The following is a 26,821-nucleotide window of genomic DNA, read 5'->3' as shown; positions in this document are numbered from 1 at the left end:
CCGCGCGCCGTTAGTAATGTTATTGTTCTCGCAGTTGTACTTAAGGTGCGCGGAGAGGTTTGCAAAAGGCACATTTCCTTCCTCGCGCGCCTTTAGTCCTATAGACAAATGCAAAGAGAGAGAGAGAGAGAGAGAGAGAGAGAGAGAGAGAGAGAGAGAGAGAGAGAGAGATAGAGAGAGAGAGACTAGGTGTGTTTCTGTTTTGGTGAGAGACAAATATATTTATTTATTTATTTATTTATTTATTTATTTATTTTATTTATAGATATATTTATATCTATAAGGGGGGAGAGAGAGATCATGATGGTTTGGTTTTGGCAGAATTGTCATGTTTGCTCATGGTTTTGACTTGTTATGTTTCTTGATGATTAGGATTAAGGTCCAGTAGGCAGAAGAGGCTGAAACCAGATCCAGGGCTTGTGCCAGGATTTCAAACCTTGCAGGCTCAGTTGCTTAATGTATCTGCCAAAAGAACTGTTGACTTTTGTCAGGACATATCTGAGGAAAAGTTTCTTGGTGAAGACCAATCAGAGAGGTCACCAGGGCAAGAAGATCCCTCACCCGACAAGGGTGTGGTGCCCTGTAAGGTACATCTCAAGAAAAATACCAGAAAGAGAAATATAGACTTCTCAGATGATGCAGATGTGCTAGAAAGTACAAAATGTAAAGAAAAGGAGGATGTGTCTTCTCTGGAAGACCCAGCTGCAACTGATGAGAGGCTGTTTGATTTTGCAGCATCTTGTGGTGCTGGGGACAAGTATGATCTAATTCATTCTATGTTTAATCCAAAGTTTGACATTGAAGACCTATTAGCTCAGCACAGTAATTTCTTGCAGTCCTACAGAGATAAGTTTGAGGTGATGGTGCAGGTAGGAAGGGTTGTTCTGCCTACTATGACTCTTGTGCATTTAAATGACTGTGGTGGAAAGGGACAGGGAGTGAAGAAGTATAGGGAATTACCACCCTCTTGCCGACATTCAGTCTGCCCTTTGCACAAAAAAGAATGCAAACTCATTCAGGAAGCCTTTGGCTTTATGATTTACCTCAACAGCCTGTTTGGATTCCTCATGCAGAATCCTGATGAGGTGTTAGAGGAGCAGGATGCAGCACCAGAAGAGGAATGCGAGGAGACAACTCATATGCAAGAAGTCGAGGAGGTTGAAGACACAGTCGACCTTGAGGTTGAGGCAATTGAAGTACAAAGAAGTAAGATGCTCTCTATGAAAACCACAGAAATCAAACTTCCATTGGATGTCAGTAACTTCACTGAGAAGCATGCTCAGATGATGTTGCCAGTTGTGCCTGAGTTCAGGATTGGAGACAGGACCTATATCTTCTTACATGATGTGCAAAGTGTGTTTTATTTAAGGGAGGATTTCTCCCTGGCTATTATTTCCAGAGTCCAAGAGGAGAGGAGTGGATTTGTTTCAGAGGATAGTAGTGATGATGAGGCAATGGAAACATCCAGCAATCCAATGGAATGCCTTCGAAGATGCTTTGAGAAAGCTGAAAAATACAAGGAGACACTACCTGATGAAGCCACCTTCCAAGCAATAAGACAAAGCCTAAGACCATCGAAAAGTAACAAAGAAGTGGAGGATTGGTTTAACCATTCAGGTCAGGGGTCAACTACATCTGTAGACCTGTGGCAAGAAAACCTCTTTCTGCAGGATGAGAGCTTCATGGTCTCTCTCTCTCTCTCTCTCTCTCTCTCTCTCTCTCTCTCTCTCTCTCTCTCTCTCTCTCTCTCTCTCTCTCTCTCTCTCTCTCTCTCTCTCTCTCTCTCTGTTTGTGTCATTTCTGACATTGTATGTGCAGTCTTGGATTGCTGACAAGGATGACTTCCTTCGGCGCCGGACAAGAGAGTATCGAGGAAGGGATGCGGCCCTAGCACAGTACCTTTCAAAGCTCTGCGAGTCGCCGATAGTAGTTTTTCACAATTCCATGTCACAAGAGGGTTCAATAGCAACTTACACATTCAAGACACTATCACGCTTCTTGGGTGGACCGGTGCTGCCCAAAAGTGCAGATAAAGTCATTCTTGTTGACAAAGTGTTTGCTAGAGATTGTTTTGGTTACTGCCCAGGCTATACAGGTGGTCGGGCAGCGTATTACTACACCTACACAGCAATGGCACTAGCTCTTGGTAAACAAAACCCAGATGAACTTTTAGAGTATGGCAAACATCTCATGATTCGTTACAAGGGTGACGTGCCAAAAAACAAAATTGAACATGCAAAATCTTGATACACTTCAAGTACCAATTGTATAAGATCATGTATTACATAAATTTTTTACAATGCCATCCACTCAGAGTATCTTTCTCCACTTGTGATTCACATACACCATTGTCTCTCTCCACCTTCGTTGACTTTCACGAGCTCCGGAGTTGTTGTATGCCATTGATCTTTTAGCTTTTTGTTGTTGTAAATGTCTGATGGCTTGTGCTGTTGCTGAATTTGCCAAGACTTCTTTTGCCTGCATTCGATGAATGATTCTACGATAGAACCATTCAAATAGTTCTCTCAAACTGTTAGCCTTGATTCGAGAGCCACCATGTCGTGTGTGCCTGAAATAAGCATTTCTCGCCATGTAATGAGACTTTTCCATCCCTTGGGTATTCCATATTGCCGGGTTCCCATACTTCTGTATAAAATATGGCAAATGATTGAAGATGATGTGCTGGATATGAAAACAGATTAGTTAGAATGTTTTACACTCACATATTTGCACATAAGAGAGAAAGAAATACATGATAATACCATGTAGTGAGTAATCTGGGTGTCTGTCCATGCTGTCTTGAATGATTTTTTCAGAAGGTTGAGATTTTCCTTGAACTTGTTCATATCACCTTGTGACCAGTCATCTTTGTCGCACATCAAAAATAGGATGTCTATTGATCGCCAAACCTCAGCCTTCGCGTTACGAGTAGTTGGTTCGTGGTCTTTGACTGCAATATGTAGCTTTTTCCAGCTCTGATACTCTACCTTGCTAACATAAGATGTGTTATATATTTTTCCATGTTTTGTTAGCTTTGGATCTCTTGTACCTTGGGGCTTAGATAAAAACCTCCGTGCCTTCACCCCACCGATGGATGGTTTGCATGGGACATCCTTCTCAGCAGTTGATCTCTTTTCATCCCGCTGGATTTTCACATTGCCACCATGAAGCCCCATATCCGACAGTACCATTTCTAAGCACTGCAAGGCTACTTGTCGTTCTGCAGAGTTCTTAATCTTCCAAGCAAACCCGATGTATAAGTAGACCAATTTCTCTACAATTCTACAAAGGGCATGCATTGTACAAATGTGAACATTCACAAGTGGTATTTTCAAAACTGGTCGAAAAGCAGGATCCTCAATGTGACGTGTTGGAGCTTTTCTCCACCACTTTGGGTCCATGACCTTTGCAGGCTCCATGCAGAACAAACACGGTGACTTTGCCATTGCACCCATTCCACAATTATACATGCACTTTAATGTTTTAAGGTCACCTGCAAGATGCCACTGAACTTGAAAGTCTCCCCTTCCATCTAAACGTAGTACCTCTCCCTGGTTAGTCTGTCGATCAATCAACTCCGGAATATTAGTTCGATGGAACACCCAATATAGAATCTCATGATCTTCTTTCTTTACCTGCAACACAAAATAAATGAGACTTAAGTAGATCTGAATATTTGAGCTTACTTGAGAATATCGCTTACCTCAAACGCACCAAGCCACCATATGTTAGATTCTGATTGAACACTAAAATATAAAGGATTATCACTGGGACACTTTGAGAGGGCTCTATTCATTAAAGTAATAGTAACACGCTCTAGCTTTTTCTCTTTAACAAGCTCACACTCATCCAGTTTTAACACAAAATGTAATAGTCCACGTGACTCTTCAAATGTGATGTTGTAAAACTCCACCATTCTCTTCTGTAGTATCCGCAGGTCCATAAAAATATTGTTGAACTCATCATATGCCATGTTGGCTCCATGGCCACTGTAAGTTGCTTTAATATGAAAGGGCTGTCCAAGATAGTCTCCCTGTGCCTCGTTAAGCTGAAGCCTCTCTTTCCAAACACTTGAGGCTGATGGTAGAAGTTTGGATTTTATACCCTTCCTAACAAAGATGGATGAGACAGACTTTTGGATAGCCGAATATCCTCTTTTGCTTACACCAAGTGAATCAAGTGTGCCTTGTATCTCTTTTGCAGGCACTGAGTTCTCTGAAATAAAGCGGTCCACTACATTTCTTTGTAGAACCTTAAACTTCTTGTCATGTACTATATCTGCTGCCAGGCTTCTACTTATAAGTGGCTTCAATCTCTTTCCTATATTGGCTTTGGGGTCAATGTTTTCCTTGTCAGGATAGATTGAGTCTCTACATGAAGACAATGCATAAGTAAATAACAGAAAATTTGCTTCACTAACACTATTTAGGCACATGAAAACAATGCATAACAAGAAAAAACAAAGAGATTACTTAACTAAGACAATGTAGCCAACCAAGAAGCATCACCTTAATGCTCGGATTCTTTTCTTGAGACCTCCTGATGCAACCTGCAATGTTTCAAGATTGCGCAATTTCTTCTTTCGGATACGACCACCCAAGATGGTGTCCTTCATTTGACAACTTCGCACCTTTCCTTTCAGTTCTTGTACCTCTGTTTTATGTTGCAAAATGGTAACCTGATCTGTAGAATGTAAATGTGAAAGGCGAACAATCTCACATTGTTGAGCTTGGAGAATGCTCTTGTAAGTTCCAGCTTCTCTTGTAAGTGATTTACAATAACCCAGAAGGCCGTTTTCTCCATCACCAGCAAAGGTCAATAAGCTTGTAGGATTGACAAACGGTGGAGACGCATTAGTTATTGGATTCTTAGGGTAGAGAGAGCCTCTCGTCCAGATATCTATGTGTTTAGCTCCTTGAGCTCTGAGCGTGTCTATGGAGGTGGGAGGTATATGTGTGTTTGTTTTACTGCGCTTAATCAATGGTTGGTACTCATTGTCCAAATCAATGTGAAGGTGATATTTGGCTCGTTTGTGGGTAACATTTGTGCCATTTGAGGAGTGCGCCATTAGCCAAATGTGCAGGTTTAATGGAAAGTGAATAGCGGCTGCGGATTCATCCCTCCATGTTAGCCTCATTCCCTCCGTATTGACGTTGTTCATTCAATACAACTAAAAAGAGGATTATCCCTCAATCACTACGAACGAATGTTCAGAGGGGTAAGGAATCTACTTAAAGTACACTTTTTGAAGTTTTACTATGAAAGACCCAGCTCTTTTATTTGTCATTTTTTCTAGAGAGAGAGTGCAAAAAATACATTTTCTTAGAAGGCCCTCCAAATGACCTCCGAAATTTCCTAATGGGAAACTTAAGATAGAGATGGAAGTTAAGTAGTATGGTCAAGGTGTGGAGTAGTATACATCATCATGCTAGCAACATGAAAACTAAAGAAAAACAATATCATTAATAGTGCTCAGTCTCACACCACTTATATCATTCATGTCTACACAAAGAATCCCAATTATTATGGTCACAATTGTGAATCTTTTAACTTGGAAGTAAATGAGAAACAAGGATGCAATTTTTTTTTACTATTCACCTATTAAATCGAAGGTATGAATGTCCCTGATTGATTATCCATTTTTCCCTGTTTCATATATTAGAGAATACGCTAGCTATGGTGTGTATTCAAAAGACCAAGGGACATGTAAGATTTTTCATTTTAAGGATACTCTTGTTTCTATGTTGGTAAGTAGGAAATTTACTTAGGAGCATTCATTTGTATTAATGGCATTTTTCAATATTGCTAGCTTTTAGATTCTCTAATTGCTCGATGCTCCATTCTTTAGATAGCTTCACTTGGGGACTCCTTCAAATAGTTAGTTTATATGCACCCATTGATGCTCAAAAGAGAGTTCCTCTCTATATTGACAATACAACTTTTTTCCCATGTTCATCAAATCCATTGAATTAAGTTCTTGAAAAAATATCGTTTATGGTCTTTCTGCAGTGTTGCCAAAGGGTGCACCTTCCACTCATGTATCCTCTTGGTCCATATTAAACAGAGTCTCTATTGGTTTCCTAGGATAAAATAAACCTTAATATCCTCTCTTCAATCATTTGCTTTGTTTTTTTGTGTTGTCTAACATTAATTGTAAGAAGTCAATGCAAGATGTGGGCCATGTGAGGCACCTTATGATTAACAACAACCGATTGTCATCTTAACCCTAATCTTCCCAAACATTAGTCAAACAAATATGTCAATCTCTTCTTGCACATAATTACTATACTTCTGAACGTAGATTGCCATTTTCATATAGATTGCATAAATTGTATGTGAAAGACTGATAAACCATTAGCAACTAAGCACATGATGAATGAGATGTAGTATTGCTTGAAATTGCTTAGTTACATGACAAGGGTTCTACAAATGTATTTGATGCATCTAGATGTGTTCATGAGGCTGTGATGATTTTAAGTCACGAAGTGTATTTTCTTTTCTAGAAGAAGAGATCTTAATGAAATTTTTGACATTTTGTGAGATTTTTTTCACGGTCCTCATTGTAAACATAAGAGATACTAGGGTTAGACTATAAGTAGAATTTGAAAAATGGACGAGGCCTTATAATTAAATTTACTCATCAATTCGATGAGTAAATTCGATGATACACTTGCTATTTCTGATTCCTTGAGAGGCTCCAAGCTGTATATATCCACAATCTGTTGTGGATCCATGCATTGAGAGTGCTAGTGCCAAAAGGTTAGAGGCAGATATGAATACTAAAGGACTACCCTTACACATTGGACAATGATTAAACACTAGGGAATCTTGATATTAACTTTTCCTAATATGACTCAACTGATCACCACCATCATAAATGATATATGGTATTCCCAATGTATGGGTCCTACTTTGAAATAAAGGATCATCAAGCTTATATTTAAGTATACCATTTGCTCTTCCAACATTCATCAGAGGCCCATCTCTATGATAGAGATATGTTATAAGGACATACTAGCCAAGGAGGGAGCTCTACGAATCCATCTACTTCATTATTCCCATATACATAGTAGCCAATATGTGTGGACGATTTTAAAAGTCAATAAAGAATGGGAATTTGGAGATGATGCGATTTGAGCGAAGGCAAAAAAGCTGGCGGCGAGGCAAGTGGGAGGGAGGAATTGGGGCAGGTGTCGCATAGACATGTCTATCTAGAATTGTCTTCCCTCTTAAACCACCCTTCTCTTTCTCGCTCGAAGCCTCTTTCAAAGTCGCTCGAAGCTTCTTGCCAGACGCAGTGGGTGGCGGCTCTTGCATGCATTAGCAGGGAGCTCTGTGTGTGTGTGTGTGTGTGTGTGTGTGTTGGTTTCTTGCATCGATTGCTGGCCAACGTGGGTTGGCGAGCTCGCGGTCAGTCTTGAGGGGCCGAGTAGAAGAGAAGAGGCAACCACATCTCTCTCTCTCTCTCTCTCTCTCTCTCTTCTAGCTATCTCAATCTCTCGCGAGGTGTGCTAGGTGTGTGCCTGATTTGAAACCAGTGCTCGAAATTAACCTAGGTTTAATGTAATCTCACCTACAAATTTTGATATTTACCTCAAAATTTTAAATTTGAAGGTGATAAAACCTACAGAACTTAGAGAAATTTAATGTAATTAGTGCTCTAAACTTTCTCATATGTAGGTTTGCCAAGCTTTTGGAAAAAGTTTTTTTCGAGCACTGTTTGAAACACTGAAATAGCCCAGGCCCCACACATGCCATAGCCACCTTGGGTACGTGGTTCCCAGCCAGCAGTAAAGTTTGGACCCAGTTTCTTGAAAAGCGTCTCAACTGCCTGTGTCGTAGTTCGTTTGAGAGTACTGTCGTCGACTAAGAAGCTCTCTCTCTCTCTCTCTCTCTCTCTCTCTCTCTCTCTCCCCCCCCCCCCCCCCCCGAAAACACAAAAACAACAACCACACACACACACACACACACGAATCATCGCGCCGCCCTTAGAAGTACAGGCAAGTCCGAGAAGAAAAAGAACCAACCATGGATGGAGAGGCTGCTACAATTAGAAGCACAACGGCATGCCCTAGTCACCAGTTCCCTCTTTCATATACTCTTGAAAGTGGCTGGTGACAGAGTCGATCCTGCCTGCCCATGCCCGCAACCATGCTAGAAAAGCCAGGTTAGCACTTATACCATGAAGCAACTCAACTATTCTTGTGTACTTGCTGCACAAGGCTCTCTCTTAGCCCTCTTGCTCTTGCATGTACGCATTTTTTGTTCGTAAGACAGAACGGATAGTGCTTGCAATGTGCAAAGGCACACAGAACCCTGTAATTGAACACAGGTTTTTGGAATGAAATTCTTGCAAATAAAAGTTTAGGACAGTAATTGCAGCAATCATCATGAAATCTAACAATTTCTTTGAGGAAAACATTCAGCTTATTGGAAATTGATTTGGTGTATACAAAACATCACTCGATATGTAGAGCATCAATATGCATTTTTATTAAATCAGTTTCTCTGTTGGGAGGAAGTTATATTTCCAATCATCTAAGGGAACAATAAAATGAGAGAGAAAGAAATTATATAAACGTTTTTTCGAGGCCAAAGTTGACATATAGGACTTAACAAGTACATCAAAAAATGGAAATAAAGCTAACTGCTGTTGGGGGACTCTTAGGACTCCTAAGAGTTATAAAGTGGGGTATGTAACTCTCCAATAATTTCTTTACCTCCTCTTTATACTTCCCACTTGCCATTTTTCCGTGGTTCTTTTATTTTAACCAAGTGTGTTGGTCTAATTCTTAAGCAGTAGTGGTGTCAACTCATCTGCTATCCATATATTCTTAAGCAGTAGTGGAGGAATTTTGTCTGGTTTATTACTGTTTTTTTGTCAAATATGTAAACAACCTTTACTTGAGTGCCTTTTGACTATGGCGGTGAGTGATCAGAAAGTAGATGGTGAACAACCGAACTGTGCACACTTGGATCACGTTAATACTTTAACACAACTTGAATCAATTGAACAAAACTGACAAGAGAGTGAATCTATAGAGAGAAGATATTGGAGCGGGATGCCCATGTCCATAGTCGGTGGCCTTGAACTGCCATTGTCAACACCCCATTGGGTTATTTTTTTATTGATTGAGTCCCTTGCGTACAACTCCGGAGAATCAAATTCCAGAATCAAGTGCTCAGGCAAACTTCAAGCATCCATTGATGTGTCTGAGTGCTTTTATAGCCTCATGGGGGTGCCTCCAATAGAGGTGTACCCCCTCCAATCTTTTGACAAAATCAATGGAAATGAAATTTTGCGTTGCTCTCAGGTCGAAGAACATAAGTGCTTTGGTACCCTGAATCTTGACATAAGCTCAACATACTCTTTTGATGAATCAGGAAGAGTTAGGCCACAAACATCTGGAGTTAATCCCACCATTGTCTGAAGTCAACATAATTTCCAAGTGAATAGATGTTGTTGAATTGTTGTAGAAACTGTAAATCTTTCTTTCGAGTTTTACTCCATAGAAAGTGAAGAACTTGATTGTAGATCTACTGTCCTTGAAATCTTGTGGTTGAGGAAGGGCATACACAAGTGGTGGTGGATAAAATGGGTAAGCACAAGGGTTCCAACTTTGAAATACAGGAGGTGGTGGTGATGGTGGGGGCAAAGGTGGTGCAAGAGAAGGTCAAGCAACTATTTGGTGAAAAACACTATCAAGTGCAATAACAGAATCTGCTCACCAATGGGTTGAAGCTCTCAAAATGTTGGGTGCCAGAGGAAGTAACACCTGAGGCATAGTTGGAGGCATCATAAAATTCAAGAATATTGTACGTTCTTGTAAAGTGCAGCGGAATGAATGTTGTATTTTCTCAAGATTAGTGATCTTTATTTCTCAAGGTTCCTTTTAGTTCTTAGGGAAAGAGAGAGCTTTCCGTCTTATGGAGAGTGCTATGATCACGAACAAAGTGAGTGGATATTGTGCGTGCAAGTGAATGAGACTGAGAGAAAGAGAGAGAAGAGATACGACACCCGAGAGGTTGTAAAACCCTCCTCCGAAGGCCCCACTCTCGTCGGCGAGAGTGGTCAACTTTGATTGCACAAAGGTGTACAATGCGTATGCAATGGACTGATGCAATGGGTCTATGCCGATGACGACGACGGTGATGACGACGACGACTTGATGGCTGAAATCTGAGATCTTCTAATCGCTGAATTTCGGGACCGTTTCGGTGGCTGAAAATGACTGTTTTGGTTGCGTTTTCTTGGGCTAAAGATGGGGGGACTTCTGCAACCAATCTGGGTCGGTTCTGCTGCGATTTATCTACTGAAAACTTGCGTTTTTCCAAGGCTGAAATTCTGCGTTTTTGTACTGCTGTTACTGGCTGAAAACGCTGCAGATCTGCAAGGCAAGGGCTGGCGTTTTTGCAAGGAAAACCCTGGTTGGTTCGTTTTTGGGCTCTCTACTGCTAGCACGGGGAGGAATCTGCAATGCTGGGAGATCTAGGAGATGAAGACGATATCTGCAAATGAGGAAGCGCCAATGGTGGGAACTGGCCCGGTGAGGATGGACTCCAAAACGTTGGGTGTGCTAGGGGTACTGCTGAGAAGTTGCCTGTTGAGCGGGAAGCTCCTACTGCCTCTTCTGCCAGAAAGTGCTAACTTGGGTTTGCTTATATATAAACTTAGCAAAATTGCCCTGCCTACGCCACTTAAAAATAATAAGTGAAAATAACCAAAAATAGGAAAATAGGCTAAATGCACTGGAAAATTCCCCTAATTGATGCTAATGGATTCTGATGGGAATTCCGATGATCATGTTGTGTGCAACCGGAGGATATGCATCTATGCTAAGTGACTGGCATGCACGGTCTACGAATAGACTCACAAAAGTGCCAGATCACTGCTAATCTAGGCTTGACTGAACTGACTGAACCTTGCTGTGGTGTAGCTCGTCCACGAACACATAGGGTTGGGATGTGTCACGTGACATCCCCTCCTTTTCAAAGTGAGGTACTGGTACCGAACTGTATGGCGTTGAGGGAGATCGCCAACAGCATCTGGAATCCTGGAAGGAACTCTTTGCCGGCCCACTCTGCTGTGTGGGTCGAGCGGTACTTGAACTTCATAAAGGTCTGCAATGCTTGCTTCTTTGGGCCGCGCCGAAAGCGACTCAAAGTTTTCTGTGGCTCCTTTGATGCTTCTACTTCGTCTAGAGACCTGCTTCTTTCGTCTTCAAGAATCTCCATGGCTGAAAATTCTTGAAACCACTTCCAACACAAAACCATGAACATACCTATTCCATATAAAGTGAAGGAAAAAAGTCTTCTCTTCTCTAAAGACTGTGTATGCAATGTAGATGAACATAGAGACGGAGTGAAAACCCGTTCATCAAACACATGCAAACAATGAGATCGAATCTTTTTTGTTTGATCGAAATCAATCAACTGTAGCAAATCACAATGGAAATGCCCATGCTTGGTGCTCATACTATCATGTGCTCTTTCGGAAACTGTGTCATGCCAAGGAAGAGACATGGAATGTGACTTCCTGACATACAAACTTTTCAGCTTTTCATGAACAATCCGCATACATTCGTGCTCATCCATGAGAGAAAGGTGCTCAACATACAATATGTCGTGCCTAAGAAAAGGGATCACATAACGATGCTAACAAAAATATAGGAAACGAACACGAATGAAACACTCGAACAATGCGTGCACATCAATCATGCGAACACATAATACTTCCTGTGAGGGTTCTTTGGACCAAGGCTCGAAAGCCAAGATGATCCTTCATGATTGATCGAATCTGCAACGAGGTTAGCTTCGCTAGAAAAAGCATCCACTAACACCTCATCCTGGTGAACAATCACATCTTTTTCATGCAAGTCATCATGCTTGTCTTTATCATCCAAATCATCATGCTTGTCTTTATCATCCAAATTCTGTGTGTCATGCTGTGGAGACAAAGAGACTGAGAGAGTCTCCTCCTCCTGAATCCTTTCAATCTTGTCCTGCATATTAGCAACGAGAGATGGAAAAGGAGCAATGTCCACTCTATGAAAGACAATAGGAGAATCACTGTCGCCATTGAGAGTTATAGTGTTAGCCGTAAAATTTATGAAAGCATCAGTTTCACGAAACCATCGAATGTCCAAAATCATATCACATCCTGAGAGAGGAGAAACAACAAATCTTCTAGTGAAGGCAGTCTGTTGAATTGCAAACAACACATCAAGGCATTCCTCCGTGATGAGAGCGTCCATACCGGGACGAAAGCGAGAGACCTCGATAGGAGATCTCGGACTAACTTCGAGGCGGACTCTCTCAACAAGAGAGGAATTGATCACATCATGCATACTACTTGGATCAAACAATATGACAAAACGGTGCCCCGACGTACGACCATAACATTTAATGAGAGAATCATCAATGGGAGGGTCCTGAGAAACTTGGGGCACACTCGTGTTATCATTCATTGCATTGACAGATGTAGTGGGTGCTGTGGGTTCTTTAGATTCATTCGATTCAAGCTTAGGACATCTTCGTTTTATGTGACCCTTAATGTGACAATGAAAACAACGACCTTCCTTAGAATAAGTGCTTTGTTTTTCCGACGTGATGTATCCTCCTACAATTCCTTGTGCTACCTTTTCATATGGAGTAAGCTTAGGTTTAGCAGTTGTGTTAGCCTTACCCTTAGATTCATTGGAAGAATTCTTTGATGAGATACTGTTGGAAGATTGGTTAGAAGAGTTATCATTCTTACCATTCTTACCGTTCTTACCGTTCTGAGGGTTCTTAGAAGTGTGCGAGGTACTTGTGGAAGTCTTATTCTCCTTAGGCTTCCCCTTGTTGTGCTTCATCTCCTGTGCGAGAGCAATCGCTACCGCCTTGTTGAGATCGATTGGATCGAGTACCTCGACATCGTACTTGATATACTCGTCCAATCCAAAGAGAAAAGCCTCTTTGCGCTCATCATCCGACATGCATAGTTGGGTACCTAGCTGCAAAACACGATTAGAAAAAGACATAACCGGCATACCATTTTGCTTGAGAGCGCGCCAATCATCCTTCAATCGTGCAAGATACTGAGGTGGCATAAACCGCGCCTTGAGCTTGTCTTGGAAATCAGCCCAACTAAAAGAGAGGGGCGTGAAATCGTCGGCTGCCTCTAGGTGCGCGGCTAGCTGTGCCCTCTTGCCATGCGTGGTACCAATTGATGGCATCACCGGCAAGGTACATAGCTGCCATCAAAACTTTGCTATTTCCTGTCTTCTTAGTTGTCGCAAAATAAGCATTAAATTGATGCAACCAAGAATGAATAACAGTAGCATCCATCTTACCGTCATACTTACTGAAAGTCAACTTCTCTGTGACTGGATGGTTGGAATCCGCATCGTGGCTTGCGCCACTTGACGAACTCCCACGATCTTTGGGTGGTTCGGTCTTCAAGGCTAGGACTTGGGCAAGCAACTCTTGAGTGCGTAGCTCTCGTCGAGCTTCACGCTCGGCCTCCAAGGCTGCAGCTCGTAATGTCGCTTCCCTTTCGTAGTTCTTTTCTTTCTTTTCTTGCGTCGCGTTCGCGTTCTAAGGCAATGCGATTTTCTTCTTGTTGTGCGGCAAATCTTGCATTTCTGTCTTCGCGCTCGCGGTCCTTGGCTGCTTGGTCTGCGGCCATTCTTGCAATTCTGTCGTCGCGCTCGCGGTCCTTGGCTGCTTGGTCTACGGCCATTCTTGCAATTCTGTCGTCGCGCTCACGGTCTTGAGCAAGGCGCTCACGTTCCTGAGCAAGGCGATTTGCTTCTTGTCTATCCATCATGGCCATCATCTGCTTGACCATTTCCTCCATAGGGTTTGGTGCACTTGGTGGCGTAGATGGCGAAGGGGGAGGGTTGAAGAAATCATCTCCGGGTGGGGACGAGTCTTCGTCGCCTCTCTCATGCTCATCACCCGTATGCGAAGTATCCATTCCGCTTCGGGTGACGACCATGCACTAGGATCTTGGGGTCTTAAGCTCGCGAGGAACTTGGGTTCTTGAGGGTCTTGAGGTTCTTGAGGTCCTTGATTCGTGAGAATCTTGGGTTCTTGAGGTTCTTGAGTCTTGAGGGTCTTGGGTTCTTGGGGTTCTTGAGGTTTTCTTTCGCTTGCAAATCGCGTTGGAGAAGGATCTTCTCTTCACCCGAGTTCAACTGTTTTCTGCGGACGCACCCCTTGGCGGCCTTGCGCTCACACCAAGGTTGCTTTTTCCCACCTCACGTCGATTGGCCGGCCGCTAAGTGCACGGTCCGCTCTCAATGAGTGAAAAGAGACACAAGGGGAGGCTGGACAAGCCCTTCTTTCTTGGGATTCCTATCACTCTTCAACAAAACAAGATTAGGAATCGCCACGCTCAAGTTCGTCCGACCGCAACAGGCAAATTTTTTTTTTCTTGTGGTTCTTTCCTTGAGTAATGCACAACACTTCCAAAGCTCTGATACCAATGTAAGGTGCAGCGGAATGAATGTTGTATTTTCTCAAGATTAGTGATCTTTATTTCTCAAGGTTCCTTTTAGTTCTTGGGGAAAGAGAGAGCTTTCCGTCTTATGGAGAGTACTATGATCACGAACAAAGTGAGTGGATATTGTGCGTGCAAGTGAATGAGACTGAGAGAAAGAGAGAGAAGAGATACGACACCCGAGAGGTTGTAAAACCCTCCTCCGAAGGCCCCACTCTCGTCGGCGAGAGTGGTCTACTTTGATTGCACAAAGGTGTACAATGCGTATGCAATGGACTGATGCAATGGGACTATGCCGATGACGACGACTTGATGGCTGAAATCTGAGATCTTCTAATCGCTGAATTTCGGGACTGTTTCGGTGGCTGAAAATGACTGTTTTGGCTGCGTTTTTTTGGGCTAAAGATGGGGGGACTTCTGCAACCAATTTGGGTCGGTTCTGCTGCGATTTATCTGCTGAAAACTTGCGTTTTTCCAAGGCTGAAATTCTGCGTTTTTGTACTGCTGTTACTGGCTGAAAACGCTGCAGATCTGCAAGGCAAGGGCTGGCGTTTTTGCAAGGAAAACGCTGGCTGGTTATGTAGCGTTTTTGCAAGCAAAAACGGTGGGCTCTATACTGCTAGCACGGGGAGGAATCTGCAATGCTGGGAGATCTAGGAGATGAAGACGATATTTGCAAATGAGGAAGCGCCAATGGTGGGAACTGGTTCGGTGAGGATGGACTCCAAAACGCTGGGTGTGCTGGGGGTACTGCTAAGAAGTTGCTTGTTGAGCGGGAAGCTCCTGTTGCCTCTTCTGCCAGAAAGTGCTAACTTGGGTTTGCTTATATATTAACTTAGCAAAATTGCCCTACCTACTTTTGTTGGAAAGTCACTTAAAAATAATAAGTGAAAATAACCAAAAATAGGAAAATAGGCTAAATGCATTGGAAAATTCCCCTAATTGATGCTAATGGATTCTGATGGGAATTCCGATGATCATGCTGTGTGCAATCGGAGGATATGCATCTATGCTACGTGACTGGTATGCACGGTCTACGAATAGACTCACAAGAGTGCCAGATCACTGCTAATCTAGACTTGACTGAACTGACTGAACCTTGCTGTGGTGTAGCTTGTCCACGGACACATAGGGTTGGGATGTGTCACGTGACAGTTCTGTAAACTGGAAAACTGTGCCAAGGATGCCTTGAAAGTAAACCTTGCAACTCATTGATGAGAGCTTCAGTGTCTGCCAGTAAAACCTCATAGAAACCCCTGGCGTTTGAGAAGGAAATCAACCCATTGTCCGATATCCAGTGCAATTGGCATTTTGCCCGGGAAAGACAAGATGACCGGCGTATTGCGCTACTGGATCCATATAGTCCTGTACTGGAATTCACACCTCAAGGACAAGTGCCTGACCATTCTAGGCTTTTTGGGCTTCTCTAAAGTCTTTATACAGACAGCTTTTGATTTCAGAAGCACTCTCCGAAACATTATCCATGGCTTTACGACGCTTGAAGACACACTCAAACTCTGACATACACTCAAATATTATCCATGGCTTTACGACGCTTGAAAACATACTCAAACTCTGACATACAGCAACCGGACCACGTCCGAAACCAAAACAAAAGACTTTGTTTGTATTTTTTGTTATTTTATCTATTCACAGAGACCACATAAATATATACATTTTCCACAAAAGACATATATCTTGCAAAATAAGAGAGCCTGTAAAATTGTAAACTGTCACGAGCTGTACTGAACTGTAAATCGCCTGGCGCTGTGGATGTAGCAGGTCGCACAGAGGTTGACAGGGGGCGAGCAGGCTCAGGGCAACAGGGTTTGGCTACGCAGGTTGCGCTGAGGGCTTACTGCTGCAACGAGTGTCATAGAGGGCTATGGACGAGCAGTCCACGCAGGTCTCAGGGGTGCCCAGAGGTTGAAGTTCGTGCAGGTCTCTCTTACCCACACACACACACGCACACACTCACACACCCCCGCTGGCGCAAGCACAAAGAGCTGCAGCAACACGCAAAAGTTCACGCGACAGGGGAGCAGAAATCCGACGTGCAGGTCTCTCTTCTCTTCAAACCATCCACACCTACACACACACACACACACACACCATGCATGCCTATTCACACACACACACACAGACACTGTGACACTCTCAAAGAAAGGTTTTCGATGCAAAAGGCTATGTCACACACACACACACACACAGAAATGAAATGAAATGTTATATTAATGTCTTCGAAAGGCCAAAATGACCTATGAGACCAAAAAGTTACAATTGGTGAATCTGATCATGTCTGAGTACGGAAATTACAAAGAACTAACACTAAAACACTAAGGAAATGAATTGGAAACTCATTCGGAGTTGAGACGAGATATAGGGGAGGGGTTGGTGGGTACAAATGAAATCTCTCATTAGTCGCTGTCGAATCTCATCAACCTCCTCCATGGTGAGTACTCTGGTTGGGCGTCTTGCATGTTGAGCTAGAGTGATCTGTATCTTCTGCTGCAGCCTTCGTCGATGGTGGGAGACCCCCCGTGGTCGCGGGCGTCTGGATCAGCCTAGCTCAACGGCTGGTCAAGCAACGTACCTCTAGTGTGGGCACCTTTGAGATCTGCTGTGATGACTGCTCCTCTGGCTCTCCTTTGGTTGGTGTAAAGAAATCTGTGATTTGTCTCTCCCCTGATGTCCTCAGTAAGCTTTCCCTAAGTCTGCGCAGCTCTAGCAGGAACAATCCGAGACATCTCTAATCCTCGTAGCTCATGACTCTAGAAAATGGTTCGAAACCTTCTATGAAATAGGCAGTGGAAGCGGCCGCGTATCTCATAGTACGCCGGGCAATGACGTGTGTAGTGCAGCTCTGTCTCTGGCTCTAAGTTGCATAGGTGACATATCCCTGGCCCCTGCTGGTACCCCTCGAAATCGGCTAGTCTCGATCTGGAGCTGATGTGAGGATGTGTGTATCTGCCCAATAGTGCATCGTATCCCATGAGATAAGTGTGTATCCATGTATGTAGGCCTAGTCACAAAACCGTCCTCTGTGAGTTGGAGAAGATGCTCTGTGTAGAAGGCCATCTTCATGTCCAACTCCTATGTCGGCTAGTACCCCTCGAAATCGGCCAGTCTCGATCTGGAGCTGATGTGAGGATGTGTGTATCTGCCTAATAGTGCATCGTATCCCATGAGATAAGTTTGTATCCATGTATGCAGGCCTAGTCACAAAACCGTCCTCCGTGAGTTGGAGAAGATGCTCTGTGTAGAAGGCCATCTTCATGCCTAACTCCTGTGTCTTTTTATCCATGGGTCTATACCTTGCACTTTCCTTCAAGGGTGAATCTGGGCTTATCCTGGATTCATCTAGGTATATTTTTTAGTCGTATAGCGGACATGCAGACTTCACATTGTGAAGTTTTCGTCCGAGTTACATCCAGTTGATATTGTGCAAATTCTTTCCATCTTTTGTGGTGCGTATGCCCTATCAACTACCTCTTTTTGTGCTAATTTTTTGATTTAATGCTTCTTTTAGTGCTAGGCTTCATTATGGCTGAGTCTGCCCTTGATCTCCGGAGTCATGACAGAAACTCAGTACGCTGAACTTTGTGTTGATGTATGCTCATGTGTGCGTGTGCGTGTGGTGTGTGTTGTGTTGGGGAGCATATGTTAGTACCTAGTTCTACACCCACTATTGGGCATTGACGACGTTAGTGGGGATGTCGTTTTATTTAGTCAATACTATGCATGATGGAGCTGATGGTTATATTGTCTTATGGGTGACTACCATGGGTCTATACCTTGCACTTTCCTTCAAGGGTGAATCTGGGCTTATCCTGGATTCATCTAGGTGTATCCATGTGCTCCTGGTATCTAGTTGAATCAGACCCTGGCGTATGATTCTGGTGATCTCTGTCCGTGTGAGGGATAGGGAGGGTGCATCCAGAGAGTATTGAAACAGAGGCAATCTATCCATGTTGAAACCATGTGACTGAAACCATGCTGTCATCTGTCCATACCAACATGCTGTATCGCCTTGTAGCACTAGTTGTCGAGATGACTCCATGGCAAGCCGAGCGTATCTGTCCCTGGGGAGATCCCATAAACCATGTACAAAGGATACTGATCTAGTCAATGCCTCCACCACGAGGGGGGGGGGAGGGGGGGGGGGGGCTCGGATAATTTTATGCGGCACTGAGGCCTTAGCCCGAATCATCCAAGCGATCAGAGACCAGAGGCCTCTCCATATATCTCCATCCATGTGTGTTGCTAGATCTCCCATGATGGTCTACTGAGGGTCCCCATACCTGAACTCCGTAGAGTATAGCTGAAGTCACTAGAGTGTCAAAAGGCCAGAGCTTTGTTCGCGGTTCCTGAAACTGAACCTGCGAACACATCCTCTCCAGTCCTCCCAAGGTTGCATATGCTCTCCTCAGTCTAGTCTCTGATGCTCTCCTCAGTGAAACCACCGGTCCACCGAAAACTACCTCAAGATAAGTATATGCATCTGTGTACTCCACAGTAAACTACCCCAAGATAAGTATATGCATCTGTCGCCTGGCCATACATAAATGTGGGTGCTGACCTCCTGACCCACTGTAGTGTGGTGTTGAACACCATAACCTTGGTTTTCCCTAGTTGACAGACAATCCACCGTCACGAGCAAATGTATGCAAAGCATCTCAATGATGGTGCATCCCCTTTGGAGAGTCGGAAATCAACACAATATCATCAGCATTTAGTAACAACGGAATCCATGTCCCTGCTAGCTGAGCCCCTCTGTCTCCCTGACGCTCTACATAGTCTGAAAACTCATCGACATACATCCCAAAAAGAGTCGGAGACAGGGGGCATCCCTGCTTTGCTCCAATAGTGGAGTGGACCATGTCAGACATTCCCTCAGTAGTGCGTACCCGTCCCATCACTGTCTTGTATAAAGCCAGAATACCCCATATCAGCTTTGTAGGCAAACCCATGTCCTGTAGTCTGCGTATAAGTCTGGCTCTCGGCACTGTGTCAAAAGCTTTGTGGAAATCTACAAAGCTACAATAGATCCTCTTGCCATGGTGTCTACCCTCCTCAATAATAGCTCGATTGTCAGAATCTGGTCATGAGTGGAGAAACCTCTCCTGAATCCTGCTTGCCCTGGTGCTCGTATGCCCTCTCGCTCTGCCCATCTACTCAGCTCCTGCTCAAGAACGGATGCATACAACCTAGCTAATGTGTGACCAACCATGATGGTGCGATAATTCCCGAATCATGGGATCTCCTGACTTGAAAATAGGCACGACCGTAGACATACTCCAAGTCTCAGGAAAGCCTTCATACATGGCTCCGTTAAACATCATAGCAAGGAGCTCTGCAAGCATATCTCCAGCATGGATGAAGTGCTCTGCTACCATACCATCATGATCATGTGCTCTCCTTGTCTTCATCCTGTCAATGGCTTTCCTTACCCTTTCGGCAGCAAAGAAAGAACATGCCTCCGGGCATATCTCTAGTGGGTCCGGCAAAGGTGGTTGCCCTGATGCTGTGTAGAGAGATGTGGCATATTCCCCCCATGTCTTTGTGGAGGTGACCGTTGGTGGTGGTGAATGCTCGTGGAATAGCCTCCATGCTTTGCCTGAGTCTTGACTCATAAATAGCTGATACATATCCCGCTCTAGCTGAGATAGATAAGCCTTTTCTTTCGTCGCACTAGGCGTCGGAAGATAACCCGTGACTGTCTATGTGTGGTAATACCCATGAGCACTTCCCTCTGTAATTTGATCCTCGTCTCTCTACACTCCTCATCATACCAACTGTTTTGGGGCATGCTCCCAGATCGTCTCCGTGTAGGCTGGCTGTGGGGGCCCGGGGTATGCCTCTGATACTGCATCATGGAGCGTCTTTGTCAATAGTGAGTTCAGCTAGTGGCCATCCCGGCTCTCGAGTGCATAGCTGCCTGTATATCTCATCCATATACACAAAATCCGTCTCCTTCTTGAAGGTATACCGAGTGTGCATGGGGACCTCTCCTAATGGAGTTGTGCTGAAGTGAAACGTTAGGGTGAAAGACAAGATAGCATGATCAACTGCTGCTACTCCAATTGGCCTAGTGTCTAGCATGAAATCCTGAAAGATTGGAATGAGACTTGGCTGGGCTATAACATAATCCACTGTACTAGCACCATGTCGGTGTGGAAAGCAAGTTAAACCTCCGGTTGTCAAAAATCTTTGTAGGCCATTCAAAATGGCCAATCTATGTGCAGTTCCCATATCTATCAAGTATCTGCCATACTCAGTGTACTCATCTTGTGATAGTCTGGATAGGCCCATCTCTGTAACGTCCAGCTCCCTAAGCATCTCCTCGGAAGTATCATAAAATATTGTTTGGTGATGGGCAGTCCTAGCATTGAAGTCCCCTAGTATGATAATGTCACCACCCTTGGAAAACTCCCATATGTCATTATCTAGAATAGCAAAGGGGGACTGTCCTCTAGGTGATGCATATACTGACGTACTAGGAGAAAAGTAACAAATAGCAATGTAGAGGTATCTGCCCGTCTCTGCCCTGAGCCTCACCCACATGTACCTAGCTTGTTCATCATTGCGCGCTATATATATATCAATGGCTGCAACTCCTCCATAAATAGAACTTCCACTCCCCCTGTTAGGTGCAGCGGAATGATTGTTTGCGCTTTGCTTAAGATGAGTGCTCCGAACCGTGCTCAAGGTTCCTTTTAGTTCTTATGGAAGGGAGAGCCTTCCGTTCTTAATGAGAGAATGCTATGATCACAAACAAAGTGAGTGGACACTGTGCGTGAAAGTGTATGAGACTGAGAGATAGAGAGAGAAGAGAGATACGACACCAAAGACGTTGTAAAACCCTCCTCCGAAGCCCCACTCTCGTCGGCGAGAGTGGTCTACTTATGATTGCACAAACTGGTACTATCGGTATGCATGAGACTGATGCAAGTCTAGGCTATGTCGACGATGACGACGGTGATGACGAAGTTAACCTAAGGGTTGAAATCTGCAATCTTTCTAATGCTGTCCAAAAACGCTATGGGCTGAAATCTGCGAATGTTCTATCTGCTGAATTCTGACTCTATGTCGGGGATGATGTCGATGGTGACGATGTGACGACGACGTGCTGAAAACGCAGATGCTGAAATCTGCGTTTTTCGGGCTGAAACTGTACGCCTTGCGGAAACTGACTGTGTGGCGAGGAAATGCTGCGGGAAGGTGAGATCTGCGAGGTTCGGGACTTGATCTACGATGTCTAACTACTGAAAACTGAAAACGCTGATGGTACTTGACTTTCGGTCGCGATGATCTGCAAGAACGCTAAGGTGGTGCTGCAAATAAAAAATGCTAGGGGCTGAAATTGGTGTTTTTGTTGCCGTGGTGTTGCAAATGCAAAAACGCTAGGCTGGTCTGCTGTAGTCTTGTCGTCAGGGATCTGCAAGAGCAAAACGCTGGCTGATCTGCGGTGGTCTTGTCCAAAAACGCTAGCCAAGCTGTTGTGAAGCAAAAACGCTAGAAGTCCTTGGGTTCTGCTGAGAAGTTGCCTGCTGAGCAAGGTGCTCCTGCTGCCTCTTCTACCATTTAGTACTAACTTGGGTTTGCTTATATACAAACTTGGCAAGATTGCCCTACCTACTTTTGTTGGAAAGTCACTTAAAAATAATAAGTGAAAAATACCAAAAATAGGAAAAATAGGCTAAATGCATTGGAAAATTCCCCTGACTGAATCTGATGGATTCTGAAGGGAATACTGATGATCATGCTGTGTGCAACCGGAGGACATGCATCTACACTCAGTGACTGGGCATGCACGGTCTACGAATAGACTCACAAAAGTACCAGATCACTGCTAATCTAGACTTGGTTGGGCTGACGGGAACCCTGTTATGGTGTAGATTGTCCACGGACACATAGGGTTGGGATGTGTCATGTGACGTCCCCTCTTTTTCAAAGTGAGGTACTGGTACAGAACTGTATGGCGTCGAGGGAGATCGCCAACAGCATCCGGAATCCTGGAAGGGACTCTTCGCCGGCCCACTCTGATGTGTGGGTCGTGCGGTACTTGAACTTCATAAAGGTCTGCAATGCTTGCTTCTTTGGGCTGCGCCGAAAGCGACAAAGTCTTCTGTGGCTCCTTCGATGCTTCAACTTCGTCTAGAGTCGTGCTTATTTCGTCTTCAAGAATCTCCATGGCTGAAAATTCCTGAAACCATCTCCAACACAAAACCATGAACATACCTATTCCATGTAAAGTGAAGGAAAAAAATCTTGTCTTCTCTAAAGACTGTGTATGCAATGTAGATGAACATAGAGACGGAATGACAAACCGTTCATCAAACACATGCAAACGATGAGATCGAATCTTTCTTTGATGATCTAGAGCAATCAATTGTGGCCATACTGTCATGTGCTCTTTCTACGAATGTGTCATGCCAAGGAAGAGACATGGAATGTGACTTCCTTATATACAGACTTTTCAACTTTTCATGAAAATTCCGCATACATTCGTGCTCATCCATGAGAGAAACGTGCTCAACATACAATATGCCATGCCTAGTAAAAGGGATCACATAAAGATGCCGACTAAAATACAGGAAACGATCACGAATGAAACACTTGAACAATGCGTGCGTATCAATCATGCGAACACATAATACTTCCTGTAATGGTTCTTTGGACCTAAGCTCGAGAGCCAAGATCGGTTCTTCCTGAATGATCGAATCGTTCTGTGGGGGTTCTTTGGACCTTGACTCGAAAGCCAAGATCGGTTCTTCGTGATTGATCGAATCTACGACGAGGTTAGCTTCGCTAGAAAAAGCATCCACTAACACATCATCCTTGTGAACAATCACATCATCTTCATGCAACTCATCATGCTCGTGAGAAATCACATCTTGATCATGCAAATCATCATGCTTATCTTTGTCATCCATATCATCATGCAAATCATTATTATTCAAATCATCATGCAGATCATTGTCAATCAAATCATTATCATGCTTCACACAATCATGCAAATCGTGTGTCATGCTTTGGAGAAGAAGAGACCGAGAGAGACTCCTTTCCCCAAATCTCTCGCATCTGTGCCTGAACTTGAGAATTGAGTCACCAAAACTCTTTGTTGTGGTGGTCGCTCTTTTCTTTGAGGGCTTTGTTCTCGCGATCAAATTCTTCTTGTCTTGCTTTGTTCTCTCGATCAAATTCTGCTTCTCTTGCTTTGGCTTCCAAGCGTGCTTGCTCGCTCTTACGGCGCTATGGCTGCCATTCTTTCTTGGTACTGGCGCTCTATGGCTGCCATGTCTTCTTCGTAGGCTTTTCTTTCTGCTTCTCTTTCTTGGTCCAACTCCTCCATAGGAGTTAGCGCAATCCTTGTCGTAGATGGTGAAGGGGGAGGGTCGGAAAAACCTCTTGGTTCTTCTTCGCCTCTTTCATGCTCATCACCTCCAAGCGAAGTATCCATTCCGCTTCGAGTGATGATCATTCTGAAGTCGTGGGTTCTTGTGGGTCTTGGGGTCTTGGGTTCTTAAGTTCACGAGGAACTTGGGTTCTTGAGGGTCTTGAGGTTTTCTTTCGCTTGCAAATCGCGTTTGAGAAGGATCTTCTCTTCACCCGAGTTCTACTCTTTTCCACGGGCGCACCCCTCGGTGGCATTGCGCTTACACCAAGGTTGCTTTTTCCCACCTGACGTCGATTGGCCGGCCGCTAAGTGCACGGTCCGCTCTCAATGAGTGAAAAGAGACACAAGGGGAGGCTGGACAAGCCCTTCTTTCTTGGGATTCCTGTCACTCTTCAACAAAACACGATTAGGAATCGACACGCCCAAGTAAACTTGGGTTCGTGCAACCTCAACAAGCAAAAAAATTCTGTGGTTCTTGTGGTTCTTTCCTTGATTGATATAGAACACTGCCAAAGCTCTGATACCAATGTTAGGTGCAGCGGAATGATTGTTTGCGCTTTGCTCAAGATGAGTGCTCCGAATTGTGCTCAAGGTTCCTTTTAGTTCTTATGGAAGGGAGAGCCTTTCGTTCTTAATGAGAGAATGCTATGATCACAAACAAAGTGAGTGGACACTGTGCGTGAAAGTGTATGAGACTGAGAGATAGAGAGAGAAGAGAGATACGACACCAAAGACGTTGTAAAACCCTCCTCTGAAGGCCCCACTCTCGTCGGCGAGAGTGGTCTACTTATGATTGCACAAACTGGTACAATCGGTATGCATGAGACTGATGCAAGTCTAGGCTATGTTGACGATGACGACGGTGATGATGAAGTTAACCCAAGGGCTGAAATCTGCAATCTTTCTACTGCTGTCCAAAAACGCTATGGGCTGAAATCTGCGAATGTTCTATTTGCTGAATTCTGACTCTATGTCGGTGACGATGTCGATGGCGACGATGACGCGATGAAAACGCAGATGCTGAAATCTGCGTTTTTCGGGCTGAAACTGTAAACCTTGCGGAAACCGACCGTGCGGCGAGGAACTGCTACGGGAAGGTGAGGTCTGCGAGGTTCGGGACTTGATCTGTGATGTCTAATTGCTGAAAACTGAAAACGCTGATGGTACTTGACTTTCCGTCGCGATGATCTGCAAAAACGCTGAGGTGGTGCTGCAAATAAAAAACGCTAGGCGTTGAAATTGGTGTTTCTGTTGCCGTGGTGCTGCAAATGCAAAAACGCTAGGCTGATCTGCTGTAGTCTTGTCGCCAGGGATCTGCAAGAGCAAAACGCTGGCTGATCTGCTGTGGTCTTGTCCAAAAGCGCTAGCCAAGCTGTTTGAAGCAAAAACGCTAGAAGTCCTTGGGTTCTGCTGAGAAGTTGCCTGTTGAGCAAGGTGCTCCTGCTGCCTCTTCTACCATTTAGTGCTAACTTGGGTTTGCTTATATACAAACTTGGCAAAATTGCCATACTTGCTTTTGTTGGAAAGTCACTTAAAAATGATAAGTGAAAAATACCAAAAAATAGGGAAAATAGGCTAAATGCACTGGAAAATTCTCCTGATTGAATTTGATGGATTCTGAAGGGAATATTGATGATCATGCTGTGTGCAACTAGAGGATATGCATCTACACTCAGTGACTGGGCATGCACGGTCTACGAATAGACTCACAAAAGTGCCAGATCACTGCTAATCTAGACTTGATTGGACTGACGGGAACCTTGTTATGGTGTAGCTTGTCCACGGACACATAGGGTTGGGATGTGTCACGTGACACCCCCTGAGCCCCATCCTCGATGCTCCGATTTGGTCTCCTGGCTGCAGGCTGTCTCCCATCTATATCCGCTCACCTGTGGCATGGATTGCCCAGGGGCTTGATGCGTCTTCGAGTAGAAAATGATGTCTCTCCCAGTGAAACTATCCTCAAAGGCACCTACATCAAGATGGAGTGACCCATTACAATTCCAGGGTGCTATCTTTAGTGTGGTCCCATAGGTTTCACACCGTCATGCGGAGCGTCGCTCCAATATTACCACCCTTCCATCCTTGTAAAAAGCAATCTTCCCCTTCTCCCTTGCTGCTCTAATTTCCGGCTTTACTTCTTGCATATGAGCAATCTGCAAGAGGGTGAGGTCATCTCCAAGAAAGATGCCTGTCTTCTTTAGAGTCGGTCTCTTCTTCAAGAAGTCCTTCTTTGCTTCCATGGAGGGGAAATGGAGGATGAGTGCCCTTTCTTTCGAGGTTTCTCTGTTGCTCCCACTTTTCTTATTGCCCACTCTCCAAGCCCTTGTATGCGTCTGCTTGTTAACCTGCACCAGAGTCATGAGTTCTTTCACCTCTTCATCCATTATCTTGGTCTTTGAGGCCACATATCCTTACGTGTAAGGCCCGCACACGTCTCCTTTGCTCCTCTTCCAGTGTCAAGTTAATGATGGTTGGTGTGGGGGTGGGGTTTATTTCCTTGCCCTTTCCTTTCTTGACAATCTCGATCCATTTTTCGGCCTTTTCTGCTTTTTGTTGGGTCTTTGTGATGACATCTACCCACGAGGTTGTCATTTCTTTTTGTTGATCCTCACCTTCTTTGATGGCCCGCATTTGTTCTTTAATCGTGATAAGATCTTCAAATACTGAGGGTTGAAGCTCTCCCTCTTCGAGAACATTTTGCGATCGCACATCTGCAAGCTCTTTTTTGAGTAGTGTGATTTCCTCATTTTGGGCCTTCACACGATCCTCAAGTGTATGTATCGTGCTTTCCTGTGCCGACACACGCTCGTCGAGTGCGTTAATAGTACCTAGGAGATGGCGATTGATCTTGTTGATGGACTCGCTCATTTGTTCTTTGCATTTTTGAATGGCATCCTCAATAGGGTCATCCTTGCCATTTTGTTTCCTCATGA

At 44.2% G+C, this 26,821-nt stretch overlaps 1 protein-coding gene across 2 annotated transcripts in view; it reads left to right on the top strand.

Moving 5' to 3' along the window:
• The first annotated feature begins 7,805 nt into the window (after positions 1-7,805).
• Positions 7,806-26,821, top strand: part of LOC147422811 (uncharacterized) — a 145,287-nt gene continuing 126,271 nt past the window's right edge. The window contains exon 1 of one of the 2 annotated variants that reach the window (XM_086503521.1): positions 7,806-8,167. In XM_086503521.1, the coding sequence (XP_086359647.1) occupies positions 8,140-8,167 (28 nt within the window). In that variant the 5' untranslated portion in view covers positions 7,806-8,139. The remainder of the gene's footprint in view (positions 8,168-26,821) is intronic. The other variant, XM_086503522.1, reaches the window with a different exon arrangement.

The sequence above is a fragment of the Adiantum capillus-veneris genome, chromosome 27 (genome assembly GCF_014529385.1).
Source record: "Adiantum capillus-veneris isolate H3 chromosome 27, ASM1452938v2, whole genome shotgun sequence".
Taxonomy (NCBI): domain Eukaryota; kingdom Viridiplantae; phylum Streptophyta; class Polypodiopsida; order Polypodiales; family Pteridaceae; genus Adiantum; species Adiantum capillus-veneris.
The sequence above is the reverse complement of the archived record's forward strand: the minus strand, read 5'-3'. Positions and strand labels throughout refer to the sequence as shown.